Here is a 15,092-nt window from a genome sequence, read left to right as displayed (position 1 = left end):
TCAAAGAGCGTTTCGTTTTTCTCAAAAAACGAGATTCTGCGAAAGGGAAGCCGAATGGTGCAAAAAGAGAAGGTCGAGGAAAGGCGCTGAACTGGACTGATGCTGAGTTGCAGCTCTTGAAAGAGGCAATAAGAGAAGGCAGAACTGCAAAGAGCCTGTCTAAAGCCTTGGTTGGACGGGAAATAACAGCGATCAATACGAAAATGTCATGGCTAAGAAAAGTCAAAGAACAAATATAATATTATATCAATCTCTAAGGCATCCAGTCGTTGCGTTGGGAGGGTTTATGTTATGCTCCCAAGCCAAGCTTGAGGTGAGGCTTGAAGCATTCTGTATTTACTGTATAGCTGTGTGTCAGGTAAGTGGTCCAGCCCCGCCGTTTGGGGGTGGCTCACGCCCCGTTACTGCAATAAAGGGGGATCACTTTGCTGCTTGGGATACGACGTCATTTCTGAGAGGCTGGAGCAGCGATGAAATGAATACGGTATACGACAAAGCAAATAGCTGCGTGTAAAAGATTGGATTGGCTGAAAAAAAAGAGATATGTTAGTGTGAAGCCTGTTATCATCCTACCCGTGTTTTCTCAGCTTGTCTCGCCCAATTTGGGGGAATTGGACAATCAGCGGATGCTGGCGTATTGATGGTAGGCAACTCCTTTTCATCGAGTTGGGTAAAATGTCCCCTGCATCTCACACGAGCGCAGCTTCCATATACTTTTCTGTTCTGTTGAAGGTGAATAGATAAGCACCGCCTTGCTCTTGCTTCTTCTCCCACAGGGCTTTTCATCAACTTCCATCTTTGGGCCCTCGGCCCAAAACCTCAAAACCTCCAATCTCCTAACATATCTTCGCCCACGCGCTCTCGCCGGGCTTTTATCAATTCGCCCGGCCGCCTCAAATCACCACTACCTTTTCTCATACTCGCCAACTTACCACTTATTGCATGCCTTATTCGCTCTTTACCCCATGAATTCGATCAAGAATGTCAGACTGCCATGACGATGAAGCCTCCGCCTTTTCGGAACTCACGCCGCACGGCACCGACGGCGCGTTGGATCGCGTGCTGCGAATGGGGCAGAAGCCAAAGGCAGTACCTGCAATCTTTGTCCATGCAGGGGCTGGATTTCATAGCCACCAGAATGAGCACATTCATCTTCAAGCCTGTGTTGCGTGAGGCTTACTTGGCTATTCCTCGTGCGTACGTTGACTGACGATGGCAGGGCCGCCGAAATGGGAATGAGATTTCTCAAGGCTGGTTCCACGGCAACCGAAGCAGTTGAAGCCGCCCTGCGAATCCTCGAGGATAAGGAAATCACCAACGCTGGTTACGGTTCCAACCTCTCCATCGACGGCGTCGTAGAGTGTGATGCCACCGTTGTCGATCATCTCGGTCGTAGCGGCGCCTGCGGTGCCGTTCCGAGTTCGTCTTTCAGACCCATCTCGACGCTTCAATCACTAATGCCGCCTCAGATATTCGAAACCCAATTTCCCTCGCCAAGCTTATTCTAGACAAGAGCAATAAGCCTCTCAGCCTTCGCCGAGTTCCTCCAAATGCCCTGATCGGAGAGGGTGCCAAGGCCTTTGCTGAAGAGCATGGCCTCATTACATGCCCCAACGAGTACATGGTTTCGAAAAATGCCCGAGATCGATTCCTACGCTGGCAAGAAGATCTGAAGCGGGCCGAGACGAAGTCAAAGGACTCCAGGGCTTCTCCAGAGGTTGGCGAGACAAGCATCGGATGTCCTCCGTGTCAGTACGACACAGCTTCCACGCCGAAGCCGCAGCAATCCTTCCCCCGGCATCACAGAGCAGCTATCATGGCAGGCACATGGAACGAGGGGCAGCCTGATTCTCCCTGGATGGGCACTCCGATCCAGGAAGCAACCACACCCTCAACCGACAATTCTTCAACGACAAGCTACTTTCGAACCATGGGCACCGCCGCACCTACAGTGGGACGTTCTTCTGTCCGGGCGACTGCAGAGAAGCTATCGCCGAGTTACGCTGGAGTGGCAAGAGGTGCACAGGGCGCACCGCCATCGTCATTTCGTTCCAGGCCCATCTCCAGGAAGCCCGGATCGCCCAGCCAAGGTAATACCACAGAAGACAAGCCTTCCAGTCTGGAAAACACAGAGCCCCATCAAAAGCAGCATGAACATTCTCCGAACCGCGATGGTTCTGCGTCGCCACAGTCACGACCTAAACCTATGGATTTCGGGGAGTATGAAGCTGGTCAGCAAGACTTGGCGAGTCCTCGCGGAGTTAAGCGACCCTCCAGTCCAGATGAGAGAGCAGAGGGCGACTCTCGAGCCATCAAAGACAGCTTCCGGTCTGGGACTGGGAACGAGGACTTCATCACAGACACTATTGGTGCCATTGCGATTGACGAGAGAGGTCATATTGCCGCTGGATCGTCCTCGGGAGGAATTGGAATGAAGCATCGAGGTCGACTTGGACCAGCAGCCCTGGTTGGAGTTGGCACTGCCGTTGTCCCATGTGATGAAGCAGATGAAGATCAGATCAGCGTTGCTGCCGTAACAAGTGGCACTGGAGAGCACATGGCTACGACAATGGCCTCCCAAAGATGCGCCGAAAGGATCTATCACGGGACAAGGCGCGGCAAGGGTGGAGTCAATATCCAGGATGACGATGAGGATGCCATCATGGAGTCTTTTATTGCCGATGACTTCATGAACCACCCTGGAGTCAAGAACTGCCACTCAGCTGGCGCCATCGGTGTCATGGTTGTCAAGAAGACACAGACGGGGTATTATTTGTACTTCGCCCACAACACTGACTCGTTTGCTTTGGCCTCGATGGGTGGTCTAGAGAAGCAACCGAACTGCACCATGTCTCGGCTTCCGGATAGTGCTAAGATTGCCAAGGGTGGACGAAAAGTTCGTTTTGATTGAGCCAATGCTGGGCTTCTGAGATTGGAATATGGAGTTTGGCGACTTTAGACATTAGACTCCTGTCTCAAGGCTTGATCGATATGGGTTTGAGGCCAAACTGTAGCTACTACGGCGTGAGATGGATGGTTGTTTAGTCCTTTTCTCCATCGCTAGACTTGATATGATACCCTCTATTCCTAGAGACATTGCATGCTTTATTTATTTAATGTGCTCAAGCTTGGTTTTTGGTGTTCTGCTCTAAGTCACGTAGGTTGTCACTTGAATGTGTTGGTTGTGTTTGCCCCTGAAGCCCAGGAATAGATGCATTATTCTGTCTTAATCGTTGTAGGTATCTCGTCATTATTTTAATTGGTCTATTATACAAAATAGGTAGCGATTCATCAAGGACGAGGTGTCCCCGTCGCACTCCCCGTCTCTTCCCGTGAACCCCCGTTGACGATTCTCCGCTTCTTCTTCTTCTTCCGAGGCACGACGGCGGGCTTGGCGCCGTAGTTGCCCAGCGACAATTTCGTGCCACATGTAAGGCACTCGGAATTCTCTGGCAGCTCGCAAAAGATGCTGAGGCAGATGGAACAGACAAAGCCAGTGTCAACAACTCGGCCGTGGCAGAAGCACGCCGCGCGAAAGTCGACTGTGTCATGAGTCGGCGCGACGAGAGCCTCGCGAGCCTCTGTATCGGCGATGAGGCCGAACATGAGATAGGTGAGCAGACCCTGGGGATGTGTTGCGGCGAGGTATGTGCCGCCCGTGTTGAAGCAGGCCTGCTGTAGAAAGGTCGGGTCGCCGGTGAGGGAGAGGGTATCGATGGCGACCTGGGCGTGGGCGGCGGCGAAAACGGCGTTCATGGTAGGGATGTATTGCGAAGGCTCCGAGTCGGACACGGAGATGACGAGGATGCGGCCGCGTACGGTGGGAGGTGCCGTGGTGGTGGCCTTGTGGCTGTCCTCAAGGTTGGCGGTGGGCGAGCAGAGAGCTTGCGCAGCCTTGTTGATGTGGCAGAGGGCCAGCGTTAATGCCCCTGATAGTTGTGTCGTGGTGGTGGCGAGGTCAGCCTCGGTCGTCTGATCCATGAGTTTCCTCACAGAGTCCAGGACGGCAGCTTCGATCTGCGCAAACTGGGGGAACTTGTTGGCCGACGACGTCTGAGCCGGGGCGGCGTCCTTCATAGATACATCGCCCGAGGCATCGCGGGTGGGCTTGGGCGGCGTCGGGTAGAGCCATTGTGCGCGGTCGACGTGGGCGGCGATGAGGGCGACTTGGTTGGCGTTGCTGAAGGCGAGATGGGCGTTGACAAAGACGAGGATATTTGCGATGGCCCTGGACAAAGGTAGGACATTACCGATGGCAGCCCATGCTCGCGGATTCGTGTCAAGGACGATGGTAAGGAGGGAGGGCGTGTCCTCGCGGGTGCTGACCTCGTAGTGCTCCGAAACATCGACGGCGTCCATGATGAAAACGAGGCGGACGTGGTTGTGAGGATGTCGGTTGGGGAGACGGCTACGAGGCCGTGGAGGAGATGGGCGCTACGCAAGTGAGACAAGTTGCGCTGCAGGTCGTGACGCTGAGAGGCGAAAGACGTTGACGCAGGCAGCCCAAGGCAGTCAGACAAAGAATGGCGTCTGCAAGGGCAATGTTGAGGCTCAAGTTGCACGCTGAACGGCGGCTGGCCTAGTGGTTATAGCGTCCCGGTCTGTGCGACGACTTGCCGCGATCTCAGGCCGCCCCGAGGATGAAAGACATGAGCCTCGAAGCCCGGAATATCACGACCGACTCGGAGGATCCTGTCGTGCGAGCCCAAGAGTTTCTTGTCACGGCTACAGGGATTGAAAGGGTAAAAAAGAAAAAATCTAGTCGTTCGCTGGACGTCATCCGCAGTAGCAGGGTGTGGGAGCATCACGAATGGGACGCGGCTGCGAGGGCCAATGAGCCCCTGGAGCAATCCCCCTAGCGCAGCGCCCATAGACGCCAAAACACGTGACGTAGCTCCCAAAGCGGCGGGGGGAGCATGGGCTTATCAGCGGCCGTGGTTGGGGGGTTGCGGCCACTAAGAAAAAGCAAGGTTCTAGCGCTTCTAGTGGTCTCACAGGACAGGCTGATTGATGAGTTGAGATGAGGGGCGTTATCGATTTACATCACGGGCTCCTGTTTTGGGCCTCGAGCTTTTCCATTGTTTTCCTTTCAAAACCTGGACGATCGTCCAACCCGACTATCTCACATCATCTATTTGATAATATCTGAGGATTTTTTCTTTTTCTCATGGCTGAACCAGCCAAGCAGGAGCCTCCCGCTCCTTCTCTGGAGGATCAGACCCTCATCGTCTTTGCGCGCTTGATGGAAGGCGGCCAGGAGGACAATGAGACGTGCCGTGACCTCGACGAGCTAACCAAGCTCCTCAACGACGACTATGAGACCCGCCAGAAGGACAAGTCCCACGAGACTATCTGCAAGGTCATCGACGGCGACTGCGTTGACACGGTTTTGTGCTATCTCGATATGCGACAGCCTGAGATAGTCCGTGGGCACGCCACTCTTTCAACGTCGGCCTACCTCAAGGCTGCCGGCGACGACGGCTCCAAGAAGCTATCGACCTTTTTCTTTGACCGTGTCCGGAGAGGCACTTACGACGACTACATTGTCGCCTTTTGCGTCGCAGCCGCCACTTTCCCCATCGTCCCGGATCTCACCGCAGAGCTCTTCCTCAACGAAGACTTCCTCCCCAGCCTGGGAACCCTGATGCGACGCAAGTGGAAGAGCCGCAAGGTCGAGACGGCCTGTTTGGAGATGCTCAACGCCGCTTGCATGAACTCGCTCTGCCGCGAGGCCATCAACAAGTACTGCATCGAGTGGCTCGAGGAGATTGTCGACCAGGACCTCAGCGAGATCGTCCGCAGCACCAACGCCGACCCAAACCTCCAGAGCGACGGTGGCTCCATCACCATGAGGCGGCACTCGGAGCAGGTCCAGTACCTGGCCGCCGTCATCCTGGCCAAGCTGAGGGTGAGAGAGATATGCGTGCGGTGCTTTGTTCACGACTAACTAACTCAGAATTCAAGGCAGTTCCCGCGAAGCCCGCCCCCGGCGAGGCTAGCCAGTCGAGGATTGAGCCAGCCGTCACTAGTATTGAGGACCTCTCTGGCATGTTCACCAAGATGATCCTGCGGGATGAAGATCACGGAAGAAAGCATTCCATCGAAGGTCTGGCCTATGCATCTCTTCAACCCAAGGTGAAGGAGTCGATTGTGAGCAACCCTGAGCTACTTCAGAAGCTCGTCAAGACTCTCAGTGAGGCACAGCCGCGTTCTCCGACCACCTACGGAGCCCTGAGCATCTTTGTCAACCTCACAAAGTACCTCCCTAACCTCACCGAGGAGGAGAAGAAGATGAACCAGCTCAAGGCGTACGCCAACGCCGCTGGGAAACTCGGCGGACCGGACCCCCTGAACGACGACGAGCATGTTGCGAAGAGGTGTAAGCTGGTGTTCGATGCCGGCATCACGCCTGTGCTCGTCACTCACAGCAAGAATGGCTCGCCAGCGTCTCTATCGCTGGTCATCTCTATCATTTTTGCATTGTCCGTCACCAAGACTCTTCGCGGCCAGCTCGCCCAGCAGGGTGCCGTCAAGCTCCTGCTCACAGCATGGATGACGCTTCCCCAGACTGAGGCACCAGCCCGCCGTCTCGCCGCGCAGGCCCTTGCCCGGATTCTCATCAGCACAAACCCTGCCCTCGTCTTTGGCGGCAACCGATCAAACCCCATCAGCGCCGCGATTCGGCCCCTCGTGTCTATCGTCCCTCCTGACCCGGCTGCCGAGACGCGAGACCTTCTCCCCTCCTTTGAGGCTCTCATGGCACTGACTAACCTAGCCTCTATGGACGATGAAGATACGCGGCGCAGCATCATTGCGACCGCCTGGTTCCAGATTGAGGAGCAGATGCTCTCATCCAACGCCCTCGTCTCCAAGGCAGCTGTCGAGCTCGTCTGCAACCTCGTTCAGGCACCTGAAGCCATCGCCCTGTACGCCGAGGAGACCGTCAAGGCTCGAAACCGCCTTCACATCCTCCTCGCCCTCGCAGATGCCGAAGACGCTGGAACCCGTAGTGCGGCTGGCGGCGCCCTGGCCTCGCTCACATCCTTCGAAGGGGTCATCCGCGGCATCATCAACAGAGAGCGCGGCATCAAGGTCGTCCTGTCCATGTGCGTCGACGACGACGAGAACATCCGGCACCGCGGGGTGTTTGTGGTCCTTAACCTGGTGACGGCCGAGGGCGAGGTCGGTGAGCTGGCGCGGCAAAAGATCAAGGATGAGGACGGTGTTGAGGTTCTCAAGGAGTGTCTTAAGAAGAGCCGGAGGCCCGAGGTTCTCGAGGTGACGGTGCAGGCCCTCAAGGCTCTGCTGGGGGACAAGTCATGAGCATGAGGTGGTGGTGTTGCATATATATGCTGGCCATGAGTTGGCAATTTGTTTGTCACGCACGAGTTAATGTAGCGGTTCTTTCTTATGAGGACAATGATTACAAGTGTCGCAATGAAAAAAAAAATCTATCAAATTTTCCCCTTTTTAAAGCGCCGTGTCCCTATTTTTAGCCATTTCATGCCTTGGTATCAACCCTGTTGAGAATAGCAACGCCCTCGACATGTCCAGTCTGGGGGAAAAAGTCAAAGCCCCTCAGACTCTCAATCTCGTACCTCTCACCCTCGCCCTCGCCGCGGACCAAGACGCCCACGTCCCTGGCCTGAGTGTGCACGTTGCAGCTGACGTAGAGCACGCGACGGGGGCCAAACTTGCGTAGCTGGCCGAGAAAGTCGGCGTCGCAGCCCTTGCGAGGGGGGTCAAGCACGACGACAGTCTCGTCACGATTGTACGTCACGCTCTTGAAAAGCTCGCCTGCGTCGGCGGCGATGAACTTGCAGCGATCCTCGTTGAGGCCATTGAGGGCGGCGTTGCGGCTTGCATAGGCGATCGAGTCAGCGGCAATGTCAATACCAATAGAGTGCTGGAAAAGGGATGACAGGGTGATGGTGAAGAGGCCAGATCCCGAGTAGGCGTCGATGAGGTACTTGATCTCCATGCCAGAGCCGGTGGGGGGAAGGATGCGGTCGCGGACGTAGGTGGTGAAGGATGGGAGGATGGAGTTGTTGTTCTGGAAGAAGGACCCGGCGGGGTTGGTGAAGGTGTAGGGGCCGATATACTCGGTGGTGGTGGCCTTGGAGTCGGTGATGCAGGATTTGATGTCGACTGTGTCTTCGTTGTCGACGCGGACGGTGTGAGGGGGTAGTTCGGAGGGTATATCTTGGCTGTCCTTTGGCAGACGTTGTGTGTTTTCTCGCAGGAGGAGGGTAGCACCGCGCTTATAGTCCTTGAACTCGCTCTGCATGCGTTCCCTCTCCCTAGCCATACCTAGACGAACGGCACTGGTGCCAATAGGGCAGTCTTCGATATCCAACACCTTTCGACGGCCCTTCTGCATGAATCCAATGTCGGGGCAGCTCTCAAAGGGGACGCGGGGGTTCTTCCCTCTCTTGCTGGGACGGAATCCAGGGGGTCCGTCAAAGTGCGGCGTCAACTTGGTGCGATATCCATACTGCAGGGGGCTTCCCATGGTGTCTTGAACAGTGGGTACGATAGCAGGATCGAGGTTGGAAAAGTTCTGGTAGGCCTTCTCGAGGACACGCCTCTTGAGGCGGAGCTGCTCCGCGTAGTCGAGCATCTGGAACTGGCAGCCGCCGCACGAAGCAAAGTACTTGCAGCTGATGCGGGCATCGTCGCGTAGAGGAGAGGGCTTGACGACGGAGATGAAATCGGCCATGGTCTGGTTGTCGCGGCGCACATGGCGGAATACCTTGACCCTCGCCAGGTCGCCGGGCACGGTGAAGGGCACAACGTAGACCTGATTCGAACCGGGTCTCATAGCCAAACCCTCTCCCGTAGACGACAGCTCCAGCACCTCAACCTCAGTCTCGGTGCCCTCCTCCGGAAGAACCTCGACGCCATTCTCAGTCCCCTCTCCATACTCAACCGCCCTCATCTTGAGCAGAGCCTCGACGTCATACTTGAGGACTTCCTCAGACGACCCTTCAGTGATGTTCCTCTCCCGCTTTGTCTTCTTCTGCTTCCACTGCCTATTGTTCTGCTGGTTGGGCCTCTTGTTGAAGGGCTTTTCTGTGTGGCCGTTGCTTTGTGAGTGGCCGTTGAGCATGGCGGCGGGTGCTGCCTCTGCCTGGGCGGTCGCCATGGCTGCGAATGGGCGGAGATTGTAAGGGCGCGCTCTGCTTGTGAGAGAGACGAGTGGCAGAAGCCTCAGTAGTCTCATGGACGACCCAAGGATATTTATAGAGTGTTGAGAGGAGTGATTTTGAAAATTTGCTGTTGTTCACACCTTTTGAAGTTTTACAAGATTTCTTCGAGTCTAGAATGAGACACAGGAAAGGTTCTTGCAGGTGCCCCACTTTGAGATTTTGGGCTGCGTTTTAGGCTTTGTCTGATTGGCTGATGATATGAGCGGCTGTCATTGGTCAGAGTTTCTATCCTCCTCCGAAACCAGGACAGGGATTGTATCCAACAACGATAAGAGCACGTCTTTGATCTATCTCTTGTCTCGAGACTATTGACTTGAGATAGATGTTGTACCTGACTACTTACAAGACACTTCAATCTGATCCTTCACATGATGAGTTGCTTATGCTTCTTTCATGCATTGCACATACCTACATCTACCCTCGTCGTCTGACAATCTGTACAACAGAAAAAGAAGCCATTTGACCACCCCGGGGTCCCATGCTTAAATATACCAAATAGGCATATACTGTACAACACAACTTTTCTCACCTCACGCGCTCACATAACAACGCACTGCGTAATCTGTAACTTCTATATCCTCAATAAGCAACCTTTGTCGGTCAATGACTCGGTCGGCTCCTATCACGGCCGCCCCGCTGATTGGTCCCCGGAATGGCAGGTGATGCGACTCACGAGGCCGCTTGCAACTACCGGGGGGTGAACCACGTCCGTCCCATCCCGCCCTGGCCGGAGATCGGACCCGGGGTCTCATCACGTCAACGCTTCCTTTGCTTGTGCATTTTAAAAATTCGCGATACCTCCCTTTTGCTTCACTTTCAACTCATTGGACTTTGACTTTTCCCCCGTCTTTGTTCAAAGTTCGGGAATGTTTATCTTGGCGCAGTGACCCTTGTAGATAAGCAGCAAGCACTTACAAATGGGCAAGTTTCACAACATCCTTTCAACGTTGCATACTTACTAACCCTTGCCTAGGGCGTGTATTCGGCGTGAGGCGTTTATGCCTGCTCTTTGCTCAATATGGACTGTTGGCGGCCAGTCCCGTTAATGAGGAGTACCTGTTCCGTTCAGAAGGTGGTACCAAAGGCGCCGTGGCGTCCGAGGCTCGGGAGTGCAGCTACATAGGAAGGGATCTGCTCGCGCGTGGTGTAAGTCTACAAACAACACTTTATGCCCGTTTCTACTTGCTAACAATTTCAGGGAAATGCTGTTGATGCCATGGTCGGAACCACCTTTTGTGTCGGCGTCATTGGCATGTATCACTCGGGCATTGGCGGAGGTGGATTCATGCTCGTGCGGGATGAAAAGGGCAACTATGAAGCCATCGACTTTCGCGAGTCGGCTCCAGCCGCAGCCCACGAGAACATGTACCAGGGAAATGTCGAGGGAAGCATCCACGGAGGCTTGTCTGTCGGTGTACCTGGCGAGGTTCGGGGGTTGGAGTACGCTCACAAGAAATACGGTGTAAGTATCAAAAGTCCCCCTTTTCATCCTTTGCTCGCTAAACCGAGTCTGCAGAAACTCCCATGGAAGACCGTCATGCAAGGGGCTATCAAGGTAGCCAATGATGGCTTCAGAGGTAAGAGCCAGGTTGACCGCTGTGAGTGTCGACTAATTCCATAACTAGTCAATGGTGACATGAACAAGTTTGTGTCCAAATTGTCCACTGGAAAGTACAACTTTCTCGTGGAAGACCCTTCATGGGCCGAGGATTTCACTCAAGATGGTTCGTTACTCTACCCCTGAACTAGAACCCGCGCTGATGGTATGCAGGCCAACTTCTCCGAGAAGGAGACACTATCACAAGGCCTCGATATGCACGGTGAGTGGAAAGCCTGCAAGTACTTGTATCTCTATTAACAGATTCAGCACTCTTCAGGCCATTGCCGACCATGGCTCTGAGGCCTTTTACACCGGCCCCATCGGTAAGCCCCTGAGTCCTAACACAATACACACCTAACACACCCCAGCCGAGAGCATGATCAAGACGATTCAAGAATCTAACGGCACAATGACACTCGAGGACCTCGCAAACTACAAGGTCATCTCCCGAAAGGTCCTACACACCGAGTACAAGGGCTACGACGTCTACGGCATCAGCTCCCCCGCGGGCGGCGCCGTCTCCCTCAACATCCTCAACACTATGGACGGATACGAGGATCAGAGCCAGGATGGCAATCTTACACTGCACAGATACATCGAGGCAATGAAGTTTGCGTACGGGGCTCGGCTGCGGTTAGGCGATCCCGACTTCGTTGACGATGTGCCCGATTTTGAGGAAGAGATGCTCAACTCGACGACGGCTGAGAAGATTCGCAGCCGTATCGACCCCCTGACTACACAGGACATTGAGAAATATGATCCATCAAGGATCTACTCGTCCAATGGCCATGGAACCTCTCACATTGTCACGGCGGATGCTGACGGCATGGCTGTCTCCCTGACCACGACCGTCAACCTCATCTTTGGATCGCTCCTCATGGACAACCTCACCGGCGTCATCCTGTAAGTTCCTCCCACATACATCCAACTTCTTCAAACTCACCTCCTAGAAACAATGAGATGAACGACTTCTCTATCCCTGGCGTCCCCAACGAGTTCGGCTTCGCCCCGGCCGAGGAGAACTTCATCCGCCCAAACAAGCGCCCCCTATCCTCGTGCACACCCATAATCGTCTCCCTCAAAGACGGTACTCTTGTAGCCGTCATCGGAGCCGCTGGCGGCTCCCGCATCATCTCGTCCACGACCCAAGTCGCCTGGCGCATCCTCACCTCGCCGTCGTGGAGCGTCAAAGACGCTGTGCGCGAGCCCAGGATGCACAATCAGTTGCTGCCTAACCAACTCCTCCTTGAAAATAGGTTCAGCCGCTGGGAAGTTCCCGGGCTGAGGGCCAAGGGGCACAACATTACCTGGGTTGAGGAGGGGTTGAGTGCGGTGCAGGCCCTCACAAGAGATAGAGACGGCGTGTTTGATGTTGCAGCCGAGTCGAGGCAGAAGAATAGCGGAGGCTTTACGTTGTAAATCAACAGATAGACTCATCTACGTAGCATCTGTTTGACCATGATTTGGTGTTGCATCTCACAAGCATTCGCTGTCAGCTCCGCGCTGTATTCTCTACTCTATATACGACTCCCAGTAGTAAACTGTTTGTAAAAAGGGGGTATCCTTTGGTCTATCATGCAACTTTACTTTCGCCTCACGCTCTACCTCGCAAGCGTCACCAACCGCGCCATCTGAACCGTCCACTTCTTGGCAAACTCTTCCTCAGTAAACCTCTTTGCTGACTCGCGTGCCCTGAGGCGGACTGCCAATGGATCAGGCAGCGACAGGGCCTTTTCGTAACCATCCGCAAACTCCTCTTCTGTCGTAGCGTGGAAGCCTGCGAAAGTTAGTGGTCAATCCAACACGATATAAAGGTCGAGCTGCTTACCAGTTGGCTCGCCGTCGATTGGCACGACGATATCAAACTTTGGCCCAGCACTATCGTGAACGACAGAAATAAGCCCAGCAGCCTGATACTCGACGACGCCAATACCAAAGTGCTCGTTCCACATGCCGTTAACGCCAATGTAGGCCTTCCGCAGCCACTCGAGAATCTCCGACCACGAGGCATCAAGGTGGAACTCGACGCTGTTCTTGATTCCCAGCTCGTTGGCAAGGATGCGTAGCTGGTATACACGCTTCGAGTCGTGGTCGTCTCTTACGCTCCCAATGAGGATCAGACGCGCACCCTTGGATGCTTCGCTCTTTCTCTTGAGGAATGTGGCAAAGGACTGCATAATGAGTTGATGGTTCTTCTCGGGTCGGAACTGTGCCAGGTAGACAATGGCCTTTTCTCGTCGCTTCTCACTCTCCTCTGACACCTCGACTTCTTGTTCCATCTCTCGCACAGCGGTAGGGGGGTAGACCACCACGATTGGATCCTTCTTGCTCTTTCCTGTGCGGTATGGGCCCCATAGACTCTGAATGTGCCCCTGAGTCCACGTCGAGTTGGTCATTACGATATCGACAGTCGAGCCAACCCATGAGTAGAGCACGGCGAATAGCTGCCAGTAAGTCTTCTTCGCAACACCTTGCGCCCCAACACCTTTGCCAGCGTTGACGCCTTGTGTTCCCACGGCCGAATTGGGGTCTAGAGACTCGAGCATATCGGTCGAGATTGTTGGATAGTGCACATACGCTCCCGTAGGAACCTTGGGGAAGAGGAACTTGCAGAGGCCGAGGGCAAATGCGTAGCCCATGGTGTCGACAAAGACGTCAGGGACAAGCAGCGAGAAGGCGTCCCAGGCGAGGATTATGGAGCCAATGGACTGGCCCAGGAGAGTAAAGTGCGGCCACGAAGAGGCGAGCACCCAGTCTCTCTTGGAAAGGTAGAGGAAAGTAATGGTAGGAGCATGAAGCTCAATGTTGAACCTGTGCTGTCACCATGTAAGCACGTCTCGCCCCGAACTCGGGAGCTTGCTCACCTTGACCCGAGACAGAATAGCATCCTTTGTAACGTCGTGGTCCCCCGTGTAGACGACACACTTTGCGTTTGGCCATCGATCTTGCGTCGCCCGAATAGCAGCCCATAGGACTCGCTCCCCGCCGCCTCCGGCATTGCTTGCGAAGCATTAGCCAAGCCAGGACATTCCCTCCAGATATTAACCTACCAGAAAGGATGGAAGAAGCCAACAATACCGTCCCAATCCTTCTGCTTGTCCAGTGTGATCTTGAGGTCATCGTCGACGTCGAATACGAGCTTCGTTTCGGAGCTGCCTTGGGGATCGTTCGCGCGGGCTGTCTTGTCCTCCTCCGTCATGAGCGCCAGGAGGTGGGCACGACGACCCTCTGTTCGCTTCCGTAGTGTCCATCCGAGGAAGTTTCGTAGTGCATTGCCAAGCAAAGGTATGGCGATCAAGAGGAACAGGGTCACCCACCCCGAGACAACCGACATCTTCTTGTTGGAGCTATCGGGGGGCGATGGAATAGGCGGGCTGTCCGCGGGCGCCGCAAACGAGTCGTCGGACATTCGGGATAGTCGATGTTCCGCAGCAGTTGTCGGTTCTGGCTATCGATGATATCGTAAAGTATTGGGAGTGCGAGGCTGGAGACGTTGGCAAGTCCTGCAGCAAGGAAACACCATGAAGAAGCCACGACAAAGGGGAACGGATGGGGTGACGTCGCACCAAAAATAATAGCCCCCGTGGCGGGGGGAAGCTCTAGCCTAGCTCCAGGTAGCTTGCCCGCTGCAGCTGGACGAGCTACAGGGGTCCTGTGCGCTGAAGATGGGCAAGCCCCCGCTATGAGGCTCCTGACCCTGGTCACTGGATCCAACCACGGGCGGAGTCTAGCGGTGTGGGAACGCTGGGTGTCAGTGCTCGCCGTTGACCACGGGGTAAAAGGGAAGATCGGATAGGATGGCGATGCGACGTTGAAGGGTTTCTTCTCAAGTCATGTGAGTTGACAGATATATCAAGTGATTAATGGCACTGGTCATAAGTGTAGTATTTCTCCTCTCATAATTCACAACATCACAATGCAGCGAGAGTAGACCAGTCTCTGTTCCCTCATACACAATGTGATAGTGGCCTATCGCTCACTCGTTGAAACTCCTCCAAAGCGCAGGGTGTGATCCGGGACTTAGAAGGGATCATGTCTCATCACACTTGGCCTTTTTGAGTTCAGAGACAGGCTCTCTCACTGACCGCAATACTACGATAATGGCGCCTGTGCGCAACCTCCATGCAACAGACTTGAGGCCCAAGTCCCACGAGTAGTGCAACTGGGTAACCTTGAACACAACTCAAGTTCCTCCTGTCTTAGTCGTCTCTCCTCTCTAGGGGAATGTTCTGCAACTCGACAAGCTAGTAATAGCAACAAAGCTACCGAAAGTCATAATAGGC

General features: G+C 54.5%; 6 protein-coding genes across 6 annotated transcripts; 3 read left to right on the top strand and 3 right to left on the bottom strand.

Moving 5' to 3' along the window:
* Positions 1-978: 978 nt before the first annotated feature.
* NCS57_00695000 (uncharacterized protein) lies at positions 979-2,911 on the top strand (the record flags this gene model as incomplete). The annotated part of the gene is made up of 3 exons (XM_053056817.1): positions 979-1,169; positions 1,220-1,419; positions 1,470-2,911. The coding sequence occupies exons 1-3, from the start codon at positions 982-984 to the stop codon at positions 2,909-2,911; spliced, it is 1,830 nt and encodes a 609-aa protein (XP_052913012.1). The 5' UTR covers positions 979-981.
* A 380-nt stretch (positions 2,912-3,291) lies between these two features.
* Positions 3,292-4,359, bottom strand: NCS57_00694900 (General transcription and DNA repair factor IIH subunit TFB4; the record flags this gene model as incomplete). The annotated part of the gene is made up of 1 exon (XM_053056816.1): positions 3,292-4,359. One exon carries the CDS (start codon positions 4,357-4,359, stop codon positions 3,292-3,294), a length of 1,068 nt encoding a protein of 355 aa, XP_052913011.1.
* Positions 4,360-5,167: 808 nt separating this feature from the next.
* NCS57_00694800 (uncharacterized protein) lies at positions 5,168-7,323 on the top strand (the record flags this gene model as incomplete). The annotated part of the gene is made up of 2 exons (XM_053056815.1): positions 5,168-5,908; positions 5,965-7,323. 2 exons carry the CDS (start codon positions 5,168-5,170, stop codon positions 7,321-7,323), a joined length of 2,100 nt encoding a protein of 699 aa, XP_052913010.1.
* Positions 7,324-7,501: 178 nt separating this feature from the next.
* NCS57_00694700 (TRAM domain-containing protein) lies at positions 7,502-9,223 on the bottom strand (the record flags this gene model as incomplete). Its single annotated transcript, XM_053056814.1, has 1 exon — positions 7,502-9,223. The coding sequence occupies one exon, from the start codon at positions 9,221-9,223 to the stop codon at positions 7,502-7,504; it is 1,722 nt and encodes a 573-aa protein (XP_052913009.1).
* Positions 9,224-9,861: 638 nt separating this feature from the next.
* Positions 9,862-12,228, top strand: NCS57_00694600 (Glutathione hydrolase; the record flags this gene model as incomplete). The annotated part of the gene is made up of 9 exons (XM_053056813.1): positions 9,862-9,919; positions 10,183-10,355; positions 10,408-10,671; positions 10,726-10,786; positions 10,835-10,933; positions 10,981-11,029; positions 11,077-11,132; positions 11,178-11,712; positions 11,760-12,228. The coding sequence occupies 9 exons, from the start codon at positions 9,862-9,864 to the stop codon at positions 12,226-12,228; spliced, it is 1,764 nt and encodes a 587-aa protein (XP_052913008.1).
* Positions 12,229-12,410: 182 nt separating this feature from the next.
* NCS57_00694500 (GDP-Man:Man(3)GlcNAc(2)-PP-Dol alpha-1,2-mannosyltransferase) lies at positions 12,411-14,218 on the bottom strand (the record flags this gene model as incomplete). The annotated part of the gene is made up of 4 exons (XM_053056812.1): positions 12,411-12,586; positions 12,638-13,625; positions 13,674-13,809; positions 13,860-14,218. 4 exons carry the CDS (start codon positions 14,216-14,218, stop codon positions 12,411-12,413), a joined length of 1,659 nt encoding a protein of 552 aa, XP_052913007.1.
* Positions 14,219-15,092: the final 874 nt, after the last annotated feature.

Source organism: Fusarium keratoplasticum, chromosome 5 (genome assembly GCF_025433545.1).
Source record: "Fusarium keratoplasticum isolate Fu6.1 chromosome 5, whole genome shotgun sequence".
Classification (NCBI taxonomy): Eukaryota; Fungi; Ascomycota; class Sordariomycetes; order Hypocreales; family Nectriaceae; genus Fusarium; species Fusarium keratoplasticum.
The sequence above is the reverse complement of the archived record's forward strand: the minus strand, read 5'-3'. Positions and strand labels throughout refer to the sequence as shown.